At 45.7% G+C, this 26,968-nt stretch overlaps 1 protein-coding gene across 1 annotated transcript in view; it reads right to left on the minus strand.

The window, feature by feature from the left end:
• Positions 1-26,968, minus strand: part of CFAP92 (cilia and flagella associated protein 92 (putative)) — a 131,331-nt gene that overhangs the window by 40,200 nt on the left and 64,163 nt on the right. The window contains exons 7-8 of the mRNA XM_074958126.1: positions 18,114-18,245; positions 13,801-13,912 (exon numbers count right to left, since the gene is read on the minus strand). Of these exons, the coding sequence (XP_074814227.1) occupies positions 13,801-13,912; positions 18,114-18,245 (244 nt within the window). The remainder of the gene's footprint in view (positions 1-13,800; positions 13,913-18,113; positions 18,246-26,968) is intronic.

The following is a 26,968-nucleotide window of genomic DNA, read 5'->3' on the forward strand; positions in this document are numbered from 1 at the left end:
GCAGGCATTTCAAATTAAACCCCAAGCCTTAAAGAGTTCAACAGACAGAAAATGAATGAAAAGCAGATCAAAGCAGACAGGTCACCATAGGTTATTACGGTGATGAGGACCATATAAGTACCTGGACAGATACATCAGCAAACTTCCTCCTAGTATCTGATTCAATACCTTGCTCATGTTACTTTGCCCTTGAAGATCCTCAAAATGAACGACTCTATATATGTGCAAAGTAGTAGTAGTAGTAATCATATTGTTGCTATACTATAGCACAGCTCACATTTTATATACACCTCAAAAAAATTAAAGATGCAAACCAAAAGCTATTCTCTCCAGATTTCTAGTCTTTTAGGTTCATAATCAGGGCTAAATCTCTTCCCAAAGGAAAGGTGCAGCAGGGACCTCTAGACAGCCCCTCGTTAATTAACTAACAGCCCAAACTTATTAGCAATACCTCTCATCTGTCACTCATTTTACTCCCAAAGCTACCCACCTTTTACACACACTTAGTGATCCCTCACTTTTACATCAGAAAAAAAGAATAATTAAGCGCAGGTTACTGAAAGAATCATTTACACTAAACAGATGAATCCCAAAGCATTAAGTCTCCTCAATGGAAGACTGTGGTCCTGATTTTGGATCTCTGTCATACACTGCACCCCATGTTTAGGCCTTGGCAGGCTGAGAAGTGTTATAATAACAGTAATAGTTTGCCTTTACAGGGCACCTTCCATCCTTGGATGCTTTACAAACACCATGAAGCTTAACTAACACCCTTGAGAGGTAATAAATGGTACTATACCCATTATACAGATGGTCAGACTGAAGTAAGGACATCTGCCTAAAGTCATATTCACTAGTCAACGGCAAAGTCAGAAACAGAATTCAGGAGTCCAATCTCTCGATCCCCTTCTCTAATTATTAGACAACAATGCCTCCAAGAACATCAATTTTGCTAATGGCATTTAGCAAGTGAAACTCCTGGGCAAAGGCAAAATGTCTTACGTAATGCAATAACCTTCCTCCTTCCCCGCCCCCTCTATTTAGTGCTTAATATATAATTTAAATGTTACATTAATGCTATGTTCAATGCTCATCTCTCATAACATGATATACATGAGTATATCCAGAATATATATAGTATATAAGTATATCCAGAATATATGCTTCAGAATAAACTTCACATGATTTTTACTAAGATAATTTTCTTATTAAATACTTTGCTGGAAAGCTTCAATCTGCTATGTAGCAATTATTTGAAAAACACAGATAGCAATTATTTTACAGTTACAGGAGGTAGGGGGCGGGAGCTTGCACAAATTCCATATTTATTTATGTAGATTCTCTCCAAGGATATGTTGAAAAACCTAACGTCAACTCTGAATATGGCAGTAGACTCAAGAAATTTAACCATATGTTTAATTGCAGGCATATACCTAGTCCATTGATTTCTAAGCCACATTTTCATAGCAAATCTTTGAATGATGGCTAATAATACATTGAGTACAGTTAATTCTTTGACAATAAATGTATTCTGAAGTTCTGCCTTTTCCTCTCTACTCGATACTAAGGAAGCAATCCAGGAGATAGTTGACAGAGATAACAGAACATGAAAAACAACAAAATCATGCTACACTTTTCAGTATTTTAGGGCTTAGCCTTCCCCATGTACAAAACACCTGATATACAAGAAGAAGCAGAGATATTGCATAGTCAACACACTGTAGGGTTCTCTGCTTTCAACAGCACCAATTGCTCACAGGTATCATCACTTTGCACATGCTCAGCCCTGTAAAATTCTACTCACCCCTGCCCCATCATCATGATCTACGGTGGGTGAGTAGATTTTGCGCCAGGGCAGGTAAGCTTCCCTAACAAATTTACAGATCTGCACTTGTGGATGATTGCAATATGCATGCCAGGTAGTTTGGGGCTAGCTCTACCCCTTTTCCCAGCACCACCACCTCTCCTCAGGCAATGTGGCAAGAAAATTCTTACACATTAGCCATGTTCCTATATATTTCGTACTCTGGTATTACTGTGTTCCATTGACTATCATCATTCTACCAAGTTTCTGTGATGCCTATTATATCAATATTCTCATTTAATACCAGACACTCAAGTTCACCCATCTTAGCATTTAGATTTTTTTATGTTTGTATACTAGCCTTTATAAAATTTGTCAATATTTAGCTGTCTGCCTTCATGTGATGAAACTGAATGGGACTCTTTTTCATTTGAAAAAAGAAAAGGAGTATTGTGGCACCTTAGAGACTAACAAATTTATTTGAGCATAAGCTTTTGTGAGCTACAGCTCACTTCATCGGATGCATTCATTTGACTGTTTCTCTCAGCTCCTACCTGTACGGTATCAACTTCTATTCTCTCTTCTTTACTAGGATAGAGCATCCTCTTTAATAAATCTTCCCCTGAGGGATGTGTCTATCTGAACCATGTGCTCCTCCATACCTGTTGGCTTTTCCCCAGCTCTTAGTTTAAAAACTCCTCTACGACCTTCTTAATTTTACATGCCAGCAATCTGGTTCCATTTTGGTTGAGGTAGAGCCCATTCTTCCTGTATAGGCTCCTCCTCTCCCAAAAGGTTTCCCAGTTCCTAATAAACCTAAAACCCTCCTCTGAACACCACTGTCTCATCCACACATAGAGACCCTGTGGTTCTGCCTATCTAACTGGCTCTGCTCTGAAACTGGAAGTAATCTCTTACCTAGCAAACCACATGGAGCTCATGTCAGGATAGGAGACTAAGATTTCAAACACAGGGACATTATACATGAACAAAGCTAAGCAAAAAAATGTTGCTGGGTATTTGGACAGTGGGTGGGTACATAATAGGAAGTTTTTTAGTACCAGTGGGTAGGTCGGTTTCATGCCAGAGAGGCCTAGGTATGATCGAAGAAGCTTAAATTTAAATATTGTTAGTTTTTAATGATATTTTGTGAATTTCTTAGTGAGTTAACATGAGCTATTAAAAAAGAAATGAATTAATAAAAAGAACAGGAGTACTTGTGGCACCTTAGAGACTAACCAATTTATTCGAGCATAAGCTTTCGTGAGCTACAGCTCACTTCAGCATCCGATGCAGAGAGCTGTAGCTCATGAAAGCTTATGCTCAAATAAATTGGTTAGTCTCTAAGGTGCCACAAGTACTCCTGTTCTTTTTGCAAATACAGACTAACATGGTTGCTACTCTGAAACTTGTCATTAACAAAAAGTGTAATTCATTCCCTGTTCATGATTCTCCTGGGGCGCCACATAATACCAACAGCATAAAACAGATCTCACACACACACTTCTGCTTACTAATGCATAGGTCAGTGTGTACAGTTGCTTTGTGTCAGTTTTGTATCTTTCACACACAGGCACAGCCAATGCTATGTCACAAAATACAGTGGCCTTAAGGCTCTCAGAAGTTTAATAGGGAGCCATATGATTTATTGGTATGAATTTATCCTGCATGATTAGTCATCAAAGAATAATGACTTATGACATTCAGAAGAAGAGTGATAAAATTCATGAAATATGACTGGCTGCATGATATTTTAAAATCTGATATACAGACAAAGTAAAATTGAATTTAGATCCATGTCAGTCAAATAATAATTATGCTGTACAAAAGGTGTAGCAGCCAAAAAGACTAAAGGAAGGGTGGCTTACTGGGATCATTACCAGTGAACCAATATTGGAACGTGATACATTGTTGCTTGAAAATGTCTACGGAATAATCAGGACAGTAACATGCTAGATTTCCATTTAATTCTTATGAAAGGGAGACAAATGTCTAGTGTGACTGCAGCTTCAACTGGCTGTGAAACTGTTCATTGAAATAAACTGGCTTTCTAAAGCAAGACAATCTGGTTATCAAGTCTGCAATGTAAGACACTTTGAAAATCTGCTAATATCTTATATGAAATATGCTTTTAAAGAGAAACTACCATATTTGGGTGGGGAAATTCAAACTTGCCTCTAATTAATGTGAAATAGTCTTGACAAACATTTCCTCAAAAATGTATAAATATTACAGGAATAAATTGACTGTGAGCCAGAAGGTTATTATGGCCATTCTCCATGTATAGATCAGTCCTCAAAATGCTATGGATATGATATAACATGAATACATGCAGGTCTCATTGAAATGAAACTAGGATTAAAAAACCCTCCCAGATTACTGACATATGAACACAGTGGAGATTCATGGAGGTAACTGAAGAAAGGAACAAAATCACAATTTTTGTCCATATTAGTCTTTAAAGGGAAAACTTGCTACAGGAACAATAAATCTGAATTTTTTTTTGAATTGGCATGATTAAGAAAAGCATAGAATTGGGTGTCTGTAGATATACTTTCTATTTCTAGCTCTGCAACAGACTTTCCGTGTAACTTCAGCAAGTTGTTTAACCTCACTCTCTGCCTCAGTTTCCCCATCTATATCATGGGGGTTCATAAGGTTAACTCAATGGCTGTGAAGTGCTTTGATATCCTTGACTAGAAGGTATTATACAAGTGTGAAGTCTGTATATTAAAATCTCAGTTAACCTTGCATAAACGTAGAGATTTTTGCATACTACTGCAAACGACTCTACCTCAGACATTTTGGATGACTAAAAAAAGCACCCTAGCAGAGAAACAGTTTACTTTTTTCGTTTTAAAGCATACCTAATCCTATGGAATTCTGAAGCCATAATCCACCTGATTTATTACCTCTCCTGGGAGAATTCTCTTTCATCATGTAGTTTGCCTCGGATTCAAAACCATCAATTACACTTTAATTATGTGATTTAAGCATCCAAAACAGTATCAAGTTATCTGATTAATGGGACAAAAACAAAGCTGAGAAATATCTTCAGCATCACAGAGCACGTTTAAATTCCTATAACTTTTAGAATTTATTACATTAGCAGTAACAGATACGGCTCATGGTTTAACTTAGTATTATACAGTTACTTAAGTGGACTATCAAGGAATATTAATACGAAAGTAAAGCTATTTGATGGTTTCTGATAGCTAATTCTTTCAAAACACTGGCACAAAACTTAACTATTAAATAATTATTGCTGTGAGGTAAATGTATGCATATGCCTTATTTACTACGTTTGTAGATGGATCTATCTATAAATACCAGGGCTGTCTCTGTCTTTTTTTCTTTTTAGGATTCTTCAACCACCCTAAAAATAAATTTCACTGTTCACTTTTGTTTGTTGTTAACAGGCTGGTCCCCATTTTCACAATATAAGAGCTACAGGTCACATTCTGCCTTCTGTTATACCTGTGCAACCCTGAAGTCAATGAAGTTACACTAATAACCGAGGGCAGACTATGGCCCTGACAGTTTTGAAACATAGCAGTTTCCCCTTCTCTCCCCTTCTAGCTGAATATTAACAGGAAACAGAGTGAAGCAGGCTGCTTGTCTTGAGGTCCACACAGGCAGCTCCAAAGCAGCAAATTCTTTTGACATGGAGAATCTTTAGTTTATCCTTGCCATTAAATCTTCCCACCATTCCCTTCTTCTCCTGGAAATTTAAATCTCAGTGGTCCCAGTTCTGCAGTCACTCTATGAGGAATCAGAGAAGCATCCATGCAGTGGTTAATGAATCAGAACCAGAGTTCTGAATGTGGAAGCTATGCATAGCAATGGCATACATAATAAATAGTAATAGTTCACTGCATTGATTCACTGTTGAACAAATCTTCCCCTGAGAGCCCCATACATCCACATTAGGGGTTATAAAGTCAGAACAAAAATACACACACACATGCAAAAACCACCCCTCCAGACACACACGCTTCATTTATTTCTGATTTTTAGTAGGCTGGATGTACAAAACTGGAGGTATTTTAATTATTGCTTTTTTTAAAACATCAGTAACAGAGCAGTGGAAGTAAATGACAAGCATAAAAATGTAAAGCTCTTTGGGATGCTCGGATAGAAGACATTATAGAAATGTAAGGTGTCATTGTTACTAAGCACTGATGTTAAGTATTGGAAGACAGATTGTCAGAACAGCTGCCTTTGAGCTACAAAATCTTCAATGACAAAGCTCATGTGAGGGTTTAGAAGTAAACTATCACACTCGGAAACCATCAGAACAGTTAAATCTGAACACTGCAAGTAATAAGGTGGTAGTTTTATCTGCACCAATGAAAGAAAATGAACTGCTTTGAAAAGAGCTTGAAACATAAGAACATAAAAACAGCCACACTGGGCCAGGCCAATTGTCCATATAGCCCAGCATCCTGTCTTCCAACAGTGGTCAGTGCCAGATGCTTCAGAGGGAATGGACAGAACAGGGCAATTTATCGAGTGATCCAGCCATTGTCACCCAGTCCTAGCTTCTGGCAGTCAGAGCCTTAGGGACACCCAGAGCACTGGGCGGTGTCCCTGACCAGCTTATCTAACAGCCATTGATGGACCTAGCCTCCCAGGAACTTAGCTTATTCTTTTTTTAACCCAGTTATACTTTTGGCCTTCACAACATCCTCTGGACATTTGTTCCACAGGTTGACTGTGTGTTGTGTGAGGAAGTATTCTCTTTTATTTGTTTTAAACCTGCTGCCTTTTAATTTCATTGGGAGACCCCTGCTTTGTGCGTTATGTGAAAGAGTAAACAACATTTCCTTAAAAAGAAAAGGAGTACTTGTGGCACCTTAGAGACTAACCAATTTATCTGAGCATAAGCTTTCGTGAGCTACAGCTCACTTCATTGGATGCATCCGATGAAGTGAGCTGTAGCTCACGAAAGCTCATGCTCAAATAAATTGGTTAGTCTCTAAGGTGCCACAAGTACTCCTTTTCTTTTTGCGAATACAGACTAACACGGCTGTTACTCTGAAACCAACATTTCCTTATGCACTTTCTTCACACCATGCATGATTTTATAGACCTCTATCATATCCCCCTCAGTTGTCTCTTTCTAAGATGAACGGTCCCAATCCTTTTAATTCCTTCTCATATGGAAGCTGTTCCACACCCCTAATAACTTTTGTTGCTCTTCTCTGAACTTTTTCCAATTCCAAAATATATTTTTTGAGAACAGGAAACCAGAACTGAATGCAGTATTCAAGGAGTGGGCACACCAGAGATTATAGAGTGGCATTATGATATTTTGTCATATTGCCTATCCCGTCCCTAATGTCTCCTAACATTACATTAGCCTTTTTGACTGTTGCTGCACACTGAGCAGATGTTTTCAGCGAACTATCCATGATTACTCCAATATCTTTTTCTTGAGTGATAACAGCTAAATTATGTATGTATAGTTGGGATTTTTTTCCAATGTGCATTACTCTGCATTTATTAACATTGTATTTCATCTGCTATTTTGTTGCCCAATCACCTAGTTTTGTCAGATCCCTTTGTAACTCTTTGCAGTCAGCTTTGACTATAACTATCTTGAGTAATTTTGGATCATCTGCAAAACTTTGCCACTTCACTGTTACCCCTTTCTCCAGATCATTTGTGAATATGTTGAACAGCACTGGTTCCAGTAGAGACACTTGAGGGACCCTGCTATGTACCTCTCATACCACTGTGAAAACTGATAGTTTATTCCCACATTTTTTTCCCCTAGCTTTTAACGAGTTATTGATCCATGAGAGGACCTTCCCTCTTGTCCCATGACTCCTTACTTTGCTTAAGAGCCTTTGGTGAGGGACTTCTCAAAGGCTTTCTGAAAGTCCAAGTACACTAAATCTACTGGATCACTCTTGTCCACATTTGCTGATCTCCCCTGAAAGAATTTTAGTAGATTGGTAAGGCATGATTTTCCTATACAAAAAACATGCTGACTCTTCCCCAACATATTATGTTCATCTATGTATCCAATCATTTTGTTCTTTGCTATAGTTTCAACCAATTTGCCTGGTACTGATGATATGTTTACTGGCCTATAATTGCCAGGATCACCTTTGGAGCATTGTTTTTTTTAAATCAGCGTTACATTAGCTATCCACCAGTCATCTGGTACAGAGGCTGATTTAAGCACTAAGTTACACACCACAGTCAGTAGTTCTGCAGTTTCATATCTGAGTTCCTTCAGAACTCTTAGTGAATACTACTGCTTTATTACTGTTAGGTGCTTTATCACTGTTTATCAGTTTGTTCCAAAACCTCCTCTTCTGACACCTCAATCTGGGACAGTTCCTCAGATTTGTCAGCCACAAAGAATGGCTCAGATGTGGGAATCTCCCTCACAGCCTCTGCAGTGAAGACCAATGCACAAAATTCAGTTTCTCTGCAACAGCCCTATTTTCCTTGAGTGCTCCTTTAGCATCTCAATAGCGGCCTGACTCATTGCTGTTAGTTTTGTGTCTTTTGTTAGTTGCTCTTCAAATTCTTTTTTGGCCTGCCTAATTATACTTTTACACTTGGAACCCTAGAAACCACCACTAAAAAGAACAGGAACCTTCAGGTGTTGGAAATAAAGGGACTAATGGTGTGGAGTCCACAGAGGCCATTTGGGATTTATTGGTGGATATGTTGGAAACAAAACCTCACCTCCCCACTGCAGGCAGAAAAGGCATACAGGAGGTGGGCCCATCTGTAGGTGTTTACAGCACCACTGAAGAGTTTTGCTGGAATCAATTTAAGAGAAGAAATACAGCATCCAATTGTACTGTGCTATTATTCTCCCTGGAGACAGAGGCTGTGCATGGCATAAAATGAGGCAAGAGGGACGTTTCATTTCAGGAAAGATACGTTATTTTCCAGATGTGACCAGGACAGCAAAAAATTTTGGTGGTGGTGATGGCACAATTTGACTTTTTAAATTCCATATGCTCATCTCAATAAGCACAGAAGGTGTTGTCAGCTTGTCATGACCTAATTAAAGAGGATTTTAAAATTAATTTAATTTATTTTGATGCCAACATTTTTTTGCACAGGAAGTTAAGAGAAACTCAAGAAGGGAGACGCAGAGGCTGCCCCAAGTTACAAACAAAACTTAACCCCTACAGAGAGAAAAAAACAAAAAGGTTTCACTGTCTTTCGGGGCTTTTCTTCAGTCCATCCTCTAGGCCCTGTTCCAAGCCCCTTTCTTGGCTACCTTTTAAAGTCTTTTCCCCTTTTCCAGTATAAAGCCCTGGGTCACCAGGCTGGTTCCCCATCATCATCATTGCCTTCACTGATACATGCCATGTGACTCCCCAACCCTGCAAGGTCAATGTCCTGTTCCGTACAGCATCATGTACATTTATCATGCCAAACAGTTAGTAAACATTATGTGGCAGAGTCACCTCAGCAGCATCTCTCTCAGTCAGTGTATGAACTGGGTCTAACCCCCTACTTTCCTGGATTACTCTCTACCCTGTCAAACATTTTAAAGGTGACCTGCAAAGATACTAAGTTTTGACACCTAGAGGCAGTAACAGTTCAGGTGTTAATGGCATATGTGCTATATTTTGTATTTACTTAGCACCTTCCACCAAAGGGTTTCAGGGGGCTTTACAGACATTATGGTCAAAAGCTGGTCCTGTTGAGTCAAAGACAGAACTCCCATTGACTTCGATGAGACCATGATTTTGCCCCATTTAACTGAAGTTGGAATTTTTATCCAAGAAAAAAAAAAAAAGAAAAGAAACCCCTCAAGCTCCTGCCTATCTACACAAAGACTGCAGGCACAGTGCTGCAACTATATCTAAGTATCATTTCAGTATATTTGGGGATGGTGGAGCAGGAGTCAAAAAGAATCACCCTCTCTGATAGATTAAAGGGGACAGAAACAGGACAGTAAGAAATTGGGAAGGGACTTGCCTCCTTCATCCCAAGCAGTGTCTCCACTTATAAAAGATCAAATCATGCTGTGAAAACTGATCAAACTTAACTGTTGTGATTTGGGAAGCTCTGGCATTACAAAGCTCAGGTCTGTTACTCCAAGCATCAGCCCACAAGGGGAACAGCTGACTGAGTGTCACAATGGTATGGTTCAGCCAGTCATATGACTCTCAGCACAAAGTTTTGTAATGAAACTCAGTTTTAATCATTAATGTCCATGCAGACACAGCAAAATGTTTTGCTTCCTGTTTTTGTAAATTTCATGGATATACATAAAAAATGTGTAAAAATTAACTCATTTCCATATTCAAAATGGAGCACAGTTTCATATAGTTTCATAATGAAAGATTAACACAGCCTTATTGCAGAGTGAATGATTTCCATATATAAGGGTTAAGAGCAATAGTGACATATGCTAGGGGTTTTCATTTTTCAGTCATCAAATTTATGAAGAACTAATATTGATTTTGAGAAGTATTACACAGCACTGGAGAGTCAATGGAGTGCATTAACTGTAGACTCCCTCCCACTAATGAAATATTGGTTAGAAAACCCCTGAGACACAAAGCTAACAGTCTCTATGCATTCATATGCAGTGCCAATGATGCCATTTAATTTCTATTCCACTAAAATGCACATGGGAGATTAAGGTGGCACAAGTACTCCTTTTCTTTTTGCAGAAGTTCTTTAGAGACTAACAAATTTATTTGAGCATAAGCTTTTGTGAGCTACAGCTCCGTTCATCGGCTGCATGAAGTGAGCTGTAGCTCACGAAAGCTTATGCTCAAATAAATTGGTTAGTCTCTAAGGTGCCACAAGTACTCCTTTTCTTTTTGCGGATACAGACTAACACGGCTGCTACTCTGAAACCTGTCATTAAAGAACTTCTGTGAACTGTTCAAGTCTGATCCTGAAAACATGTATGTTTGTGCCTAACAATCAGAAAAGTAATTTATGCCTGCATAAAGAGGATTTTTACTTAGGTCAATCTATACTAAAAGTTGAATTGTTTGAGAGGTAAACTACCTTGTGCTTTCAACTTAAAAAAAAAAGACGTATTTTTTTTTTTTAAAACTGTCAGTATGTATGCTGGATATTACTGGAGTTCACTGAGTTCATAATTTCCTGCAACTGTGAAAATTTTACATAGACAAAAATAGAAAAAAATGCTTAAAAATAAATATCAATACTATCTGTCAATTATAAAAACACGACAATTGAATACTGCCAAGCCAAAATACATTGTAAATGGTTAGGAAGTACCTATTTAGTCTACAAAGCAGGAACTCAGAATTGTTAAGAGAGAGCAAATACAGCAAACCAAGAAGCATTAGAGAAGTTGTAACAAGAAATTAAACACAAACAGCAGCTTATCAAAACTTACTATAAAATTAGCTCAAGGTTATGTAACAAATGTTTGATTTCTAACAGGTCAAAGCAATGTACTAGAACATTTGGAACACTGGAATATTCAAAGCAAGGTACTATTTTTTTAAATACAGGGACAAGCATTTCAGCGTTAAAGATGCTGTTCCTCTCACACAAAACACCATTTGAAATAAAATCAGAATATTTTACTTGCATGGGCAACTCAGCCCTGTTTTTGAAGTTCTCCACCTCTACAGAGATTTGTGATATTTTTTATTCTGTGTATACAGCATAAAATCATTTGAGTTGCAACCTACAGTTAGGGTATGTCTAAACTGCAGTCAGACACCCACATCTGGCCTGTGCCAGCTGACTTGGGCTCTCACGACTTGGGCTAAGGAGCTGTTTTATTGCAGTGAAGATGTTCAGGGACCTCCCACCTCGCAGGGTCTTAGAGCCCAGGCTCCAGCCCGAGCCCAAACATCTACACTGCAACTAAACAGTCCCTTAGCCCAGCTGGCAGGGGCCATCCACATGTTTTTTATTGCTATGTAGGCATACCTTTAAGGTAGGTTTACACTGTACACTCTACATAACAGTGTGTAGAGTATTTACACTGCAATCCCCTCTCCCCCCCATAGCATGGATATAAATATCAGTGTAGATGGCGAGGCACTCCTTAGGCAACTAAAGTAAAAACATGTTTGAACCCTGTGGGTATGAACCTTATATGGCTCTCTACATGGCCAAGCAGTGCCTCCCCCATCTACACTGCTATTTCTAGCAATTTAGCGTCCCGCTGCAGGGAAAGGCTCCAGCAGGGGCGGGAGGCAGCAGAAAAAGGTTCTGGCAGCTCCCCGCTGCCTGAGCCTTTCACTAACACGTGTAGCTACACACCTCAGTGTGGATGTGGCCTGTTTTGCACTGTGGCACGTAGCTACACATACCCTACATGCTGCCAGTGGTTGGCAGTGTAGATGTAGCCTTACAGTAGCAACCCATGCTAATGAGTTCTGTTCCTAGTACACATACATTGCTCAGAAGAGTCTACCAGTAAGGTTTGCTCTAAAGCCCACTGACATCAATGCAAATCTTTTCATTGACTTTACTGGGATTTGATCAGGCCCATAATCTTGGCTCTATCAGTAATAAGGAAAGGAGAGTTCTGCATAAATCTTGTTCAAATGCCTTACGATGAAGAAATTCTAAATGTTGTGTGATAGAAAGTAAAACGGTCTAAGAATCTGATAACAAGAGTATAGTGTACCTATCAACACGGACAAGACTTTTAGAAAAAAAGTGAAAACCCTGAGTAAGTCAATAAAAATGCAACACAAACTGTTTTGTTTTTAAGACGTTGAACTGGAAATGCACTCCATTTGCCTTCATTTGCTTAATTATTTTTACATCACCAAAATGCAAAGCTTTCTATTAACAATGGATATTATGGGACACTGTCAATTTGATTTCTTTTGATTGACTAATTTTTAAAAAAAACATTTTTTCCAGTGCCCTGAACTCTGTAGGCTTTGGTAAAATTTTAGGATGTTGCATGTTTATTGTCAGGAAAGTACATTACTGATAATTGCACCAGACTTTAAAAACTATTCAGCGATTCTGAGTCATTAAACAATATGAACAATTGCTCTTGTAAATAAAGCAGAATTTAGCCCATGAACTTCTTAGTTACAGCAATGTAAATCCAGAGTGACTCCCACTTGTTTCAAGGGAGTTACCCAACATTTACACCAGTGTATCAGAGCAGAATTTGGCCTTGTAAATATCTGTATTTACAGAATAAATTTGTTCAGCTCACAAGCCAATGGTGATTATTGCATACAAAACTTTCTGATAATGTCTTAATGTTGTTTCCATCCTCATCATTTGAAAATGTTCTTCCAAATGGCATATTTCAGTACTAAACAGTTTATGTAACAGAACAGAACTCTAATAGAATAAGAAAACTGAAATAAAGCTCTTTGCATACAAAAAGTTAGGCATGTAGCCAAGAAGAGACTGGGATTTATATCACTGCATTCTCACAAACGGCTGTCCAAACTTCTCACACTTTCACCATAATCTCACAATAAAAGACCCAGCTGACATATTCAAAACAACACACTCAAACCAAGGAAAAAGCTTTCTCCTTCTCAGCTTCCACACAGAAATAATCTATTTCCACATACTTGGTCACTACGTTCCACACTCTTGCCACTGCATCCCATTTTCTCTCTCGCCAATAGCCATTATCACATTTTCTAGTGCAAGCATCTAGTTTTATTCACACTTCCTAATTCCGGCAATTCTGAAGCCGCTTGACTCAGTTGAAAGGAAAGAAAGTGTCTGGAAATAAACTGGTTGATAATTTTATGCAAGTAACACGTTTGTATTTTTTGTAAAAGGTACTTTTCCCAAAATAAACCACACATAGCTTGATATTTTAGTCTAAAGGGTGTTTTAATTATGCTGTTTCTTTGTAACAGTTAATATAACTCCAACAGATGTGGATGCAAAAAATCAGAGTTAGCAGACCCTGAAATCAGAGCATAACCATGACAACCCTTAAAAAACCAGCTGCTTTCAATTCTGTTTAAATCATAGCATATCCCAGGATAACATCCTTGGTGGTAAACAGAAGACATTCTTACCTCACTGAAGGAAAGTCATCTGTCCTTGAGGGAGGAAGTAAAGATTGGAAAACAGAAAGGGATGCTGGTGCCTCATACAGTTCAGCTTCCTCTGGTAAAGGCTTACTTTCCCCTGAGGTAAAACAGGTTTCACATTTGTTACTAATATTTCCTTTTCCAGAGCATCCCATAAGACTAGTCAAAATACAACTACAAATCTCTCGGAAAACAGAAAAGTATGTTACCTACAGTGGTATTTTCTGAGTAGTGACACACCTAGTGTTGCATAGTGTTTGTGTTTAGGTAAAAAGAACAGGAGTACTTGTGGCACCTTAGAGACTAACAAATTTATTAGAGCATAAGCTTTCATGGGCTACAGCCCACTTCATCGGATGCATAGAATGGAACATATAGTAAGAAGATAGATATATATACATACAGATAAATTGTATGGAAATTGCCATACAAACTGTGACAGGCTAATTAGTTAAGATGAGCGATTATCAGTAGGAGGAAAAAAAAGAAACTTTTGTAGTGATAATCAAGATGGTCCATTTAGACAGCTGACAAGAAAGCGTGAGGATACTTAACTTAGGGAAATAGATTCAATATGTGTAATGACCCAGCCACTCCCAGACTCCACTCAAACCCAAGTTAATGGTATCTAGTTTGCATACCAATTCAAGCTCAGCAGTTTCCTGTTGGAGTCTGCCCCCAAAGCTCTTCTATTGCAAAACTGCCACCCTTAAATCTTTTACTGAGTGGCCAGAGAGGTTGAAGTGCTCTCCCACCGGTCCTTGAATGCCATGATTCCCGATATCAGACTTGCATCCATTCACTCTTCCACGTAGAGACCGTCCGGCCTGGCCAATGCACATGGCAGAGGGGCATTGCCAGTACACGATGGCATACATCACAATGGCAGATGTGCAGGCGAACAAGCCCCTGACAGCGTGATCCGGTCCCATGATGGTGTCACTTGAATAAACATGCATCGGGCCCTGCTGCAAGGATAGGTTCCTAGGTTAGTGTTCTTGCCGTGTGGTGTGCGGTCACTGGAGAGCATCTGCCCCAGGCTGGGGGGCTGTCCGCAAGCGAGGACCAGCCCGTCCCGCAAGATCCGTGAGAGTGAGTGATCATTCCTTAGGACAGATTCGCATAGAGACCATCCGGCCCGGCCAAAGAGTGAATGGACGCAGGTCTGACATCGGGAGCAATTTTGCAATAGAAGAGCTTCGGGGGCAGACTCCAACAGGAAGCTGCTGAGCTTGAATTGGTATGCAAACTAGATACCATTAACTTGGGTTTGAGTGGAGTCTGGGAGTGGCTGGGTCATTACACATATTGAATCTATTTCCCTAAGTTAAGTATCCTCACGCTTTCTTGTCTGCTGTCTAAATGGGCCATCTTGATTGTCACTACAAAAGTTTTTTTTTTTTCCTCCTGCTGATAATAGCTCATCTTAACTAATTAGCCTGTCACAGTTTGTATGGCAACTTCCAACTTATCTGTATGTATATATATATCTATCTTCTTACTATATGTTCCATTCCATGCATCCGATGAAGTGAGCTGTAGCCCACGAAAGCTTATGCTCTAATAAATTTGTAAGCCACAAGTACTACTGTTCTTTTTGCGGACACAGACTAACATGGCTGCTACTCTGAAACCTGTATTTAGGTAGGTATTGACTTTGCTGTCAGGATTTGTGTGTGGAAGTTTGTGTATACTAAGGAATAATATATTCTTTTTTGCTTATTTATGCCAGATGTTACTATATTTTAGTCAGATTTTGTCTTTGATATTACAGCTAATATTAATACAAGATGAGCACACGCTCAATATTATCGGCCAGATCCCCAGGTGGTGTAAATCAGCACAGCTCCATTAACTCCACTACAGCCAGCTGAGGATCTGGCCCTATATGCTCTCTATGTACTATCAGTATGGTACAATATGTCTCCTGAGCTTAGAATTCAATAAAGATTTAATTAAAAGATAAAATAGAGCAGGAAATTCAAAAAGTTGAAATTTATTAAAGAAAAGTATTGTGCAATTTTAGCAGTGAAATTCAACATCCTTGATGTTGGCGATTAGAGCAAATTTCTAATTAAATATGAGGATATTCTACCAACTACGCGCAAAACCCTGCTACCACTGCCTGGAGGAATTGAGCAAGGAAGGGGAGTGGAGAGGTAGGTACTGCTTGCATATCTGGCACAAGAGCCATTCTGCAGCTACAGGATACAGGTAGGCTGCAATGTGCTGTTTACTGCTCTACTAAGTAAGAATGACCTATATGCCCAGCAACAGGCACTTTGCAGAGCTGAATAAAGCCCACTTGGAGACTCAGTGTGTGGACTAAGAAAAGGAGTACTTGTGGCACCTTAGAGACTAACCAATTTATTTGAGCATAAGCTTTCGTGAGCTACAGCTCACTTCATCGGATGCATACTGTGGAAACTGTATGTTTCCACAGTATGCATCCGATGAAGTGAGCTGTAGCTCACGAAAGCTTATGCTCAAATAAATTGGTTAGTCTCTAAGGTGCCACAAGTACTCCTTTTCTTTTTGCGAATACAGACTAACACAGCTGTTACTCTGAAACCTGTCAGTGTGTGGACTGACACCACAGCTAGATGCAATCCCAAGTGCTCTTGAGCAGTAGGGCTTTTAAAGGTCACGCACTCTTTTCTCCCTAGTATAGTGCAAGGCAGGATTTAGCCCTAAGAGGGGAGAAATACATCTGAGTGTAACACTGATACATGCCTACGGTCATGCTATAATGTACCACCCTCAGCCAAGGTAAATCATCATCCTGCAGGAGGTGACTACTCTTAGCAAAGGACTCCCTAACAGGAAGTCTAGGCTGTACTGTAACTTAATAATCTATCTGTGCCAAACAAAACCCTAAGTCCTAGCAATAGGCACACATGTTTCTTGGTTACATAAGGTTGTTCTGTGTTGTTGGTTACTTATAAATAATAACACACGTATATAGCTGTTTACAGCAACATTATACAACAGTTTAGGGCAGGAAATGCAGAACTCTATTTAGCTGAAACTGGAAGGGAATCCATTTAAATAAGAAAAATGCAATTGTCCACATGGAAACTGGCCAAGACACTGTAACAACATCTACCTGCTTCAGGCAACAACTAGATAATTTATACACCTATGCAGATAAGAAGCCAGAATTATTGTCCTTCCATTCCAAAAACACAGACTTCTACCACTTGAATTATCTCCCTTGCTGGTCATAGTAGCAGGTCCATTATCCTCTATGTGAATCAGCCACTAGATGGCACTATTGCCAACATACAAGTACATACATAGAGAGAGCCAGTACATTACAGTTGATGCTAACACCCACCACTGAAATTGTAAAATTTTCCGCAGGATCTTTAATGATCTTTAGTAGTCAGGGTCTCAGTTTTACACCTCCATCTGAAAAAATGCAAGCCCAGTACCATAGTCTAAGAGGAGCAAACAAAATTCTAATACTACAATGTTTCATTAATAAAAAAAAGGAAAGTACTTCCCTAAGAGACATTTAAGATCAGAACAGAGTTATGGAGGTTCACAGGTGGTTCCGCTCTAAACAGTACTATTTGTTACACACACACAAAACTATGTTAAAAGAACACAAAAAAGTGCATAGTCAAGCACAGGCAGTTCTGGCATTTTCTAACTTCCGAGTGCTTGACTCTGCAACCTTAACAACGTTCTTTTAACAGTTTTGTGTGTGTAATTTCCTAGGTTTATAATAAAGCAAACTATAGACAGATCCCCTTATGTGGCATCCTAGGGAGCCCTACATAGGTCATCCGCAGGGTTGGAATCTTTAGGTTCACATAACAGTCCTTTGTCACTTCAGCTAATAGGGTAACTGGTAGCAAAAGCAGCCATGTGAGGGGAATCAGAAACACTTTGCCAGTGAGCGTCACAGATATTTGCTTATAGTAGATGAATGGTGAAACTCAGGAATCTTGTGTTCCACTCCAGGTTCTGGAGGGGAAAGTGCTCTAGTGGGTATACATCCCTCCTGACCCTTTTCCCCTTGCCTGACCCCTTCTACCTACATCCTGGTCAGCCTCTGTGTCAGTCATGCCACTCCTTCACCCGTTTACTCCTCTCAATCCCCACACTCACACCCTCAACTACTCATGTCAGCCCTAGTATCGTTGCCTAGCCCGTTTCAGCCTCTCTCCCTCAGGGCTCTGCAGATGAATCCTAGTTTTTCCAGTCCCCGTCTTCCAGCTCCCAGCCCCCGTTTCCCTCCCTGGGATCCTTATCCCAGGATCCCCACCCAACCTGTGTTCATACAACTCTACCTGCTGCAAGACCCATTGTAGGTTTCTCTGGTGCACTGGGTACTTTCACACCTTTAATTTTAACACAGCTGAGTTCTGGCTGATTGTCCTCAAAGAGTTTTCTTTGCAATAACACCGTATATTTTACCCCACCTGGAGGGGGAAAAAGGTAACAAGAAATTTCCATTCAGACATCTTCATTTTGCCTTATTTTTGTTGTATTTTATCTACTATTCAGGCCTCCCTTTTGGGTCACAGCAGGGTAAGTGTCTCCTCCACATCATGCTCTCCCCTCCCCTGTGATCCAAGGGAACCCACTTTATGAGCACACAGTTCTGTGCATTTGGAGGTAAAGGTCAAGCAGGGCCAGAAGGTTCCTTCCAAAACCTGCAGAGGTAGCTAGCATAAGTGGTTTTCACTCTTTGTGCTATATAATACACTCTGAGGGGGCAGCTGAGGTTCATAGGAGCTCATGGCAGATTACTCCTGCAGGAGACACAAGAAGCCATGGGAACAGATGAGAGAAATTGACCTTTAGGCATAGATTCTTTATGGAATGAGAGTTTGGGAGGTGGAACCTCTGGCCTCTCACCCTTTTTGCCCTCACCCTGCTGCATAAATGACTGGCTCCAAACTCTCATGCCCTCCAGAAGAATCAGCAGGAAACACTGAGAGTGAAACACATGAGTTTCCAATCCCAGCAATTGCTATTTCCTGGTAAATGAGAATTACATGCTTGGATTGCTTTGACAGATAGGAATCTAAAGCTTCATTAAAGACTCTTACTAACAGATCCTTTATTCTGACAAAACTCTTAGTATTTCTTCAAATATTTTATCTGGTAGTGACAACTCGCTTTTAAAAAAATCCACAGAGCAGTCTACTTGCCAGTAATTGAAATTTATACATAAAATATCTTGTGAGATAAGGACATCATTTTTGATTCCACTGAAATACATGGAACTGGAAGAGCTTTCCTGAGCAAACACAACTATTTTATTATTAGAGTAAAAATGAGAAAAGGAAGTCCGTGCAACTTTAAAACAGAAGTACTCCCTCACTATACAAAAGGGGCCTGTAGCAGGGCTGTATTGGAAAACCTGGGAAGTGGGAAGGCGCAAGCCCGTCCACTGCTAAAGGCCCCTCTCCCAACCTAGCGGGAGGGACCACGGGACCCAGGGACCAACTGATTACGGGGGACAACTAATGAAAAACAGGGATCGGAGTGAAGGTCAGAGGTTCAAAACAAGGATACCAGATGGGGACACCGAGCAGAGAACCCCAGACAGCGCCCACTGCTCCTCAAAGCTGTCAAGGGAGCCAGCGGACGCTGCCCAGTGGAACTCTGCCTGGATGCGTGAAACTAGGGAGGAACGGAAATAGGCCCCACTGTCGCAGAGCATCCCCTCGTCCAACATCCTGGTATTATAGATGGAGACTTTGGCCAGAGCCAGGAGGAGGTTGACGAGGAGGTCTCGCGACTTCATGGGGTCACGGATAGGGTGTGCAAAGAGGAACAAGTGTAGGGAAAAGTGCAGCCAGAAACTCAACAAGAGATTATGGAGGAGCCGGAATAGGGGTTGCAACCTAGCGCATTCGAGGTAGGCATGCGCCAGGTTCTCCCTCACGCCGCAAAAGGGGCAGGCCTCAGGTATAGGGGTGAACCGTGCCAGGTACATGCCTGGGCTCATGGCTCCATGAAGGAGCCGCCAACCAATGTCCCCGGCGGGCCGTGGGACCAAGTTGGAATAAAGGCTGACCCACCGGGGCTCCTCACCCTCTTTAGGTGGAAGATAGTCCCACCCTGATACCAAATGGTGGGACTCGAGGGTGAGGAAATGCAATGTATGGAGCATGAGCGTGTACAGATGGTTTCTGGGCGCGGTTCGAAACCGGACCGGCTGCAGGGTATGCAGCCTGTTTGGAGTGTGGGAGCGGGGAGGCCGGGGGGGGCTCGCGGAACAGAGGCCCAAGAAAAATGTCTGGAGGGCTAGGGGTGAGGGGTGGGCAGGGAACGCCCTCTCGCAGGGCTCGCCGCAGGAAAGCGAGAGAATCGGGCGACAAAGAGTACTCCTGGAGTACGCGCCTAGGGATCAGAAGGGTGGAAAGCCCCATGCGTCATCCGAGCGTGCGCGGTTCCACCCAATCTCCCCTGTCGTAGTCCAGGAGGTCTCCGACTCTGGTGGTTTCTGCCAGGACCAACCTCTGACACACCAAGGGAGACTCCGCCACCTGCACACGGAGATCAAGGTTGTGTAGCAGGGGCTCCGCAAGGAGGTCGCTCCCTCGGTGGCCACAAGTGACCTGGTCACTGAAAAAAGCTTCCAGGTACGGAGGAGGTCCTGGTAGAAGACCAGCAGCTCGGAGAGGTCTCGCGGAAGGCCTCTCAGATGGAGAAAAAAGAGCTGCCGGTCATATCGGAGCCCTCGGAGGAAGGCGTGCGCCAACGTGCTCCACGCCGGACTACTTGCACCATAAAGGAGCCTCTGCAGGGCCTGGAGACGGAAGACATGGACCTGGCTGCACAAGCAAACCAGGCCCTGTCCTCCCTCTTCCAGGAGAGGACTCAAAACCCCTGCAGAGACCCAGTGCAGCCCCGGCCAAAAGAACTGCAGAGCCATCCTCTGGAGCCTGGCCAGCATCCTCGAGGCCAGGCTCAGGGTGTTGAGCCGGTGCCAGAGCATGGACAGGACCAGTTGGTTCAGCACCAGCGCCCTCCCTCGCAGGGAGAGACACCGGAACAGTCCTGTCCATCTCCACAGTCGCTCACCAACCCTGGCCTCCAAATCCTGCCAGTTCTCCGGTGGAGAAGGATGCGTGGCGGATAAACGCCAAGATAGAGCAGCGACCCGCGCTCCACCAGATGGCTTGAAGCGCGGGTGGGATGGAGCTTGCCTGCCACCCATCCCCGACCACCAGGCCAGAGCTGTTGACCCATTTGACCCAGGCGGAGGAGGCCACCGAATAAACGGCCTGGCAGGCCTCCACCCGCACCAGGTAATCGGGGTCCTGGAGCACGTCGTCGGCGTACACCGACAGGATGAGCCGCAGCTCCGGGTCCCGAAGCGCCAACCTCCGGCAGAGGAGATGGAGAAAGGGCTCGATCGCCAGAGCATACAGCTGGCCCGAGAGGGGGAACCCCTGCCGTACTCACCGCCTGAAGCTGACCGGCTCAGTCAGGGTCCAGTTAAGCCTGACCAGACACTCTGCGTCAGTGTACAGCACCTGGAAAAAGCCCACAAACTGGGGCCCGAAGCCAAACGCCCGCAGGATGCCCAGGAGATACCTGTGGTCCACCCTGTCGAATGCCTTCTCCTGGTCCAGGGACAGGAGGGCGAACGACAGACCATCCCTACGCCCCAGCTCCAAGTGGTCCCAGACCAAATACAAGTTGTCAAAGATGGTCCGGCCTGGGACAGTGTACGTCTGGTCGGGATGGACCACGTCCACCAGCACGGACCCCAGCCACAGCGAGATGGCTTTCGCTACGACCTTGTAGTCCGTGCTGAGGAGCGAGACGGGACGCCAATTCCGTAGGTCACGGAGGTCCCCCTTCTTCGGCAATAAGGCAAGCACAGCTTGTCTGTACGAGAGAGGGAGGACCCCGCTTTGCAAGGACTCGGCCCAGATAATGACAAGGTCCGGGCCAAGGACGTCCCAGAACACATGGTAGAACTCCACGGTCAACCCGTCCATGCCCGGAGATTTATTAGTGGGATTGCAACGGAGGGCTTCCGAGAGCTCAGCCAGAGAGAGAGGCAGCTCCAGCTGGTCTCGGTCGCCTGCGCTGACCGTCAGGAGTTCAGTCCAGAGCACCCTGCGGGCACTGGCATCAGTTGGATCCGGGGAGAAAAGGCTAGCATAGAAGACCCTGGCCCTTCCACGCATCTCCTCTGGATCCGTGACGGGGGTCCCGTCCTCCGCCAGGAGGCAGGTGACGTGCTTTTTGGCCCCCCTCCTTTTCTCCAGGGCATAGAAGAAGCGGGAGCCGCGATCCATCTCCTGAAGGAGGCGGATGCGGGATTGAACAAAAGCGCCCCGGGCTCGATGGTCCTCCAGTGCCCGGAGCTCCTCCCGCTTCTCCCAGTACGCTGCGCAGAGGGATGGATCCTAGGGGCCAGAGGCGAGATGCCTCTCTAGCTCTAAGACCTCCCGCTCCAACTGCCCTATCACCGCGTCCCTCCGACAGGTGGCGCCCCGGGTGTAGTCGCGGCAGAAGAGCCATGCGCGCACCTTCCCCACATCCCACCATCACCTCGCCGAGAGAAAGGCACGCCGCTGCCCCCGCCAGGACAGCCAGAACTCCCGGAAGGATGCCACGAAGCCCAAATCCTCCAGCAAGCTGTTACTGAAATGCCAATAGACCGGCCCCGCCTCTCCGAACTGAGAGAGACTGTCATGGTCACCAAGTGGTGATCCAAGAACGGGGCCGGCCAGACACCGGAGGCATGGGCTCGTGCCAGATGGAAACGCGAAACATAAATGCGGTCCAATCGTGAGTGGTGCAACCGATCCTCCTCCACCCGGACATAAGTAAAGGTAACTTCGTCGTCTGGGTGGTGGTCGCGCCATACATCCACCAGGGAGTGATGGTCCACGATCTCCCTGAGGACGCCCGCGGCTGCTTGGGATGTCTCAACTCCTGAGTGGTCCCGGTCCTCGAGGGTGGTGTTGAAGTCCCTGCCCAGGACCATGCACTCGTGAGGATCCAGAGTGCCGAGGAAGGCCGACGCCTGCCGACAGAAATGCACTCGTTCCGGGCTCGAGTTCGGGGCGTAAACGTTGACCAGGTTTAATATCAGCCCCTCCACACAGGCTCGGATGTGCAACAGGCGACCCGGCACGACCTTGGCTACCCCAGCACCTCGGGCCGTAGCTCGGGGAGAACAGGGTGGCCACCCCAGCCAAACGGGCGCTGAGGTGGCTAAAGTAAACCTCATCCCCCCACTCCAGCCACCAGCTAGCCTCGATGGCTGGAGCCGTGTGGGTCTCCTGCAGGAAGATCACAGAGTACCCCCCATCCCAAAGGAAGGAGAGCACCTGGCTCCTGCAGAGACCCACGCTACAGCTCCTGGTGTTCAGCGTAGCAAAGATGGTGTCCTTCACAGGGAGGGCTGGGGCGAATCCTCACGGGCAGGGTGATCGACAACCTCCAGCGGGCCCTGCATGTTAGACCCCAAAAGTCATCAGGGAGTCATGGAACTTACGGGCCCGCTGGTAGGCCGCGAGGCCCTGCCTCCCAGTCCCACTCCCCTCCCCCAAAAGGCCCTTCATGGCCCGGAGGACGCGGTGGAAGTCCCCCCAGCGCTGGAGGGCGAGCTGCACCTTGCCCTTTGAGCCACGGATGTCCAGCAGGAATGGGCACAGCTCTTCCCTCAGCGCAGAGAGGGACGCGGCAGCCAACCCGCTGCCATCCTCCGATGAGGCTCCTAAAAGATCTTTGTGGCCTGCAGAGACGGGCAAGCATGAAGCGGAACCCCGGCGCAATTGCGCCGGGCAGCCTGTCCCCATCCCCGGCACAGGAGGGGGCAGCGGAGGGAATAGTGCAGCCCCCATGATGTTGGGAAGAGGGGACACGAAAACTGCCCCCTGAGAATTGTCCGTAGACAAAGGAAACGAGACAACCTCGGGGGTGGCAATAGCATGGGAGGTGGCGGGGAAGGGGGCGAGCGACTCATTGGGAATGGAAATAGGATCGGGGATGGGGGCAGGGACGGGGCCAGGGACTAGGACAGAAGAAGGGGCGGGAGCAGGGACAAGGGCTAATATTGGAACCGGGGCAGGAGAGGGGCCAGGAGCAGGGGGTAGGAACAGGAGCGGAGACACTGGGAGGTCCACGGTCCCCGACAGCCAGGATATCGGGGTGCGGCTCCTCTCGGCCAGGATTAGGGGCCAAAGGGACAGGGGTTTGAGGGGCGCCTTCACTGACGCCGGGCACGGGAGCTATGAGAAACACGTCACCCGCAGGCACGGCGTCAGACACTACGGAAACTTCTGTGGGGCCCCGCCGGAGGGGAAGCCAACCACTCCGTCCGGGTGGTAGAGGGCACGCCCACAGGCCTGGGGCCCAACCGCTAGGCATCAGCCATCACCTCTGGGGGCTGGGCGGCCTCAGGTGAGGTGCCATCCGCGGCCGGGCAAATGGGGAGAGCCAGGGGCGCCCCCAGGAGCAGAGCGGGGGCTATAGCTGGGAGTGAGGGGCAGGGAGAAGGAGGAGATGGTGGAACTGAACTGCAGCCCAGATCGAGGCCCGCTACAGGGGGTTGTCCTCCCCCTGGGTGACCGAGGTCAGACCCAGGGCCTCGATCTCCTCAAATATGGAAGTAAATTCAGTCCCCGCGGCCCCAGAGTCCTCCCCGCCCGTACCGGGGCAGTAATAGCCCCGGTATCAACAACGGGGGGGCACAGATGGCAAAGGGGCCAGGGGAACTCCTACAGAGGCCTCCTCGGGAGGGGACTCAACAAGGGGGGCGGTGGCATCTCCGTCTGCTGCCATGGCTACCATGGCCGGCGTCTCCTGCTGGGCTCCATCCGGGGGCGTGGTGGAAGATCTAACAGCATCAGCCCCCCGCAGCATCTTTCGGGGGGCGTCCTCTCCCTCTCCGTCGGAGGGCAGGGATTGAGCCCACGATTTACAGGCGCCACACTTCTACGAACGTGGGGCGAGGCGGACACCAGGAGGCAGCAGACGCCATGCCTCCTGGTCAGCGAGGGAGAGGGGCCCCGGCCGCCAGGAATGGTACCAGAGGCAGCAGTCGGGACAGATGGCGCGGCGGCATGTTGGGGGGGGTGGCCGCTGCCACCTGGGCGTATGCTCTGGGGGCTAGGGATGGAGCGCCCCCAGAGCTGGTGGAGGGAACGGCTGGGGAGGAAGGAGCTGCGGCAGATGTCGGGGCCGCGGCAGGGAGGAGCTTAGCAGGGAGGTTTTGTTTTCCGGGCGGGGCCTTTGCCCTTTTTATTCCCCTGGCCCTTTTTGCTGGTGGAAGGGGCAGACACGGCAGCGGAGTCTGGGCTAGTGGTGGCCGAGAAGGTAGCCGCTGGGGCAACCAAGGGCGGTGACAAGGGGGAAACTATAGACCAGTAGGGGCAGGGGCGGGGCAGGGTCCTCCTCCATAGTGGGAAAAGGCAGGAGGAGGCCCTAAATTGGGGATAGGACAATGGACAACTGCTCCTCCCCACTAGACCACACACAGGGGAGGAGGGTCCAGCAGACAGGGCAATGGGAAGAGGGGAAATGTGACAGGGCCAACCACTCCGTCCTGCTAAACTGTATGCAGGAAGGAGGGTACCAGCGTGGGGGGGCGGGGGAACTATAGGTGGGCACCGGGGGAAGGGAAGAAGCAACCACTCCTCCCCCCTAGGCTGCAGGCAGGGGAGGAGGGTGCCAGCAGCAGGAGGACATGGGGACAACAAAGGAGAGGGGGACAATCACGGGCGTGGCACCGGCTCCTCTGGCTGCACTCGGATGGGGAAGGACTACAATGGCATCGGGGCGGGGTGCAGTGATCAGGGTAAACAACTTAAAAGGAGGGGGGCACAAGCGCTCCGGAAGGGACATGGGCACACCAAACGGCAGGTTGGGCAGGGCAGGGGTCAGCGGGAGTCAGGGGAACAGCAAACAACTGAGGGCGGGACAAGCAGAGAGCAAGGGGGGGAACCAAACTCCTGGGGAAGGGCAGGGCAGGCGAAGTAACAAACTTGCAAGGTTTGGGGCGGTGCAGGCACACTAACAAACCCAGGAACCTAGGACGGGGCCAGGGTAGGATAGAAAAACAAACAGGGAAAAATCTTCCGGGAAGCTACGGTAGGAAGGGAGGAAAAAACTGGGCTGGGGGGTAGCAGGGAGACCCCCCACCCGCTCCTGCCTTAAAGGGCTTAAAACAGCCCTGGGAGAGGGCTGTGGCAGGGGAAAAGCTGGGCTGATTGGGGGAAGCAGTCTCAGCTGGGGGCCACACTCCAATCAGGCCACAGCTGGCCCTATAAAGGGGCTGCTAGGCAGGTGCTGGGTCAGTCTCTCTCTGGCAGTAGAGAGAGAAGGACCTGGCTGCCTGGGAACGAATGAAGGTACTGGAATAGAACAGTGCTGGGGAATAGGGCAAGGGAGCTGCAGAGCTCCCACCTGGAAAAACCCCAGGCTGCAGGTCTAGCCAAAGGCCTAATAGGTACTGGGGTTGCAGGAGTTCAGCCCAGGGGTAGGCAAAGGCAGCAGGTTCAAACCCCCCCTTGCTGATGATGAGTGGCTTGTACACTGCAGTCCGCCCCAGTGTGCAGGGGCTAGAGGGAGACTGGCAGTAGCCACAGACTCAGGTGAGGTGGGGATAGACGGTTGGGGGTTCCCCAGAGAGGGCAGGGGTACTGCCAGGGGGCAGCACCCAAGATAGGGGGGCACCGGGGTCTGAGAGGGACTTGGGGCCCAGTGGCAAGTGGGACACTGGCCTGCAGAGGGTGCTCCGGAGGCTGGAACGCTAATTCCCTGGATGACCAGCAGGAGGTGCCGGAGGGGTGAGTCTTGCATTGCTACAGGGCCCAATCACACTTTTTTTTAAAAATAGGAAAAACTCAGATTATACATCTGAAATGGCAGTTCTACTCAGGCAAGATTTCAGAGATCGGCCTCTAAGGTTGCTGGGGACAAACCTGAAGACTTGTTAAAATATGAACAAATAGCAATAATTCTTAAGGGGTTCACATTGTATGAATCTGAAATAACCATCTAATAACTTATTAAACAGTGGGCACATGCAAGTTGGTTATGAAAAACTGAAGTGATATGTTAACGCTGTGATGAATTACTGTAATCCTGTATTAAAACTAAAAATAATACCCTTTTGTTTTCTTGTTCGTGCTAAACCTCCTCTCTCGCAATACATTTTATA

Source organism: Natator depressus, chromosome 7, assembly GCF_965152275.1.
Source record: "Natator depressus isolate rNatDep1 chromosome 7, rNatDep2.hap1, whole genome shotgun sequence".
NCBI lineage: Eukaryota > Metazoa > Chordata > Testudines > Cheloniidae > Natator > Natator depressus.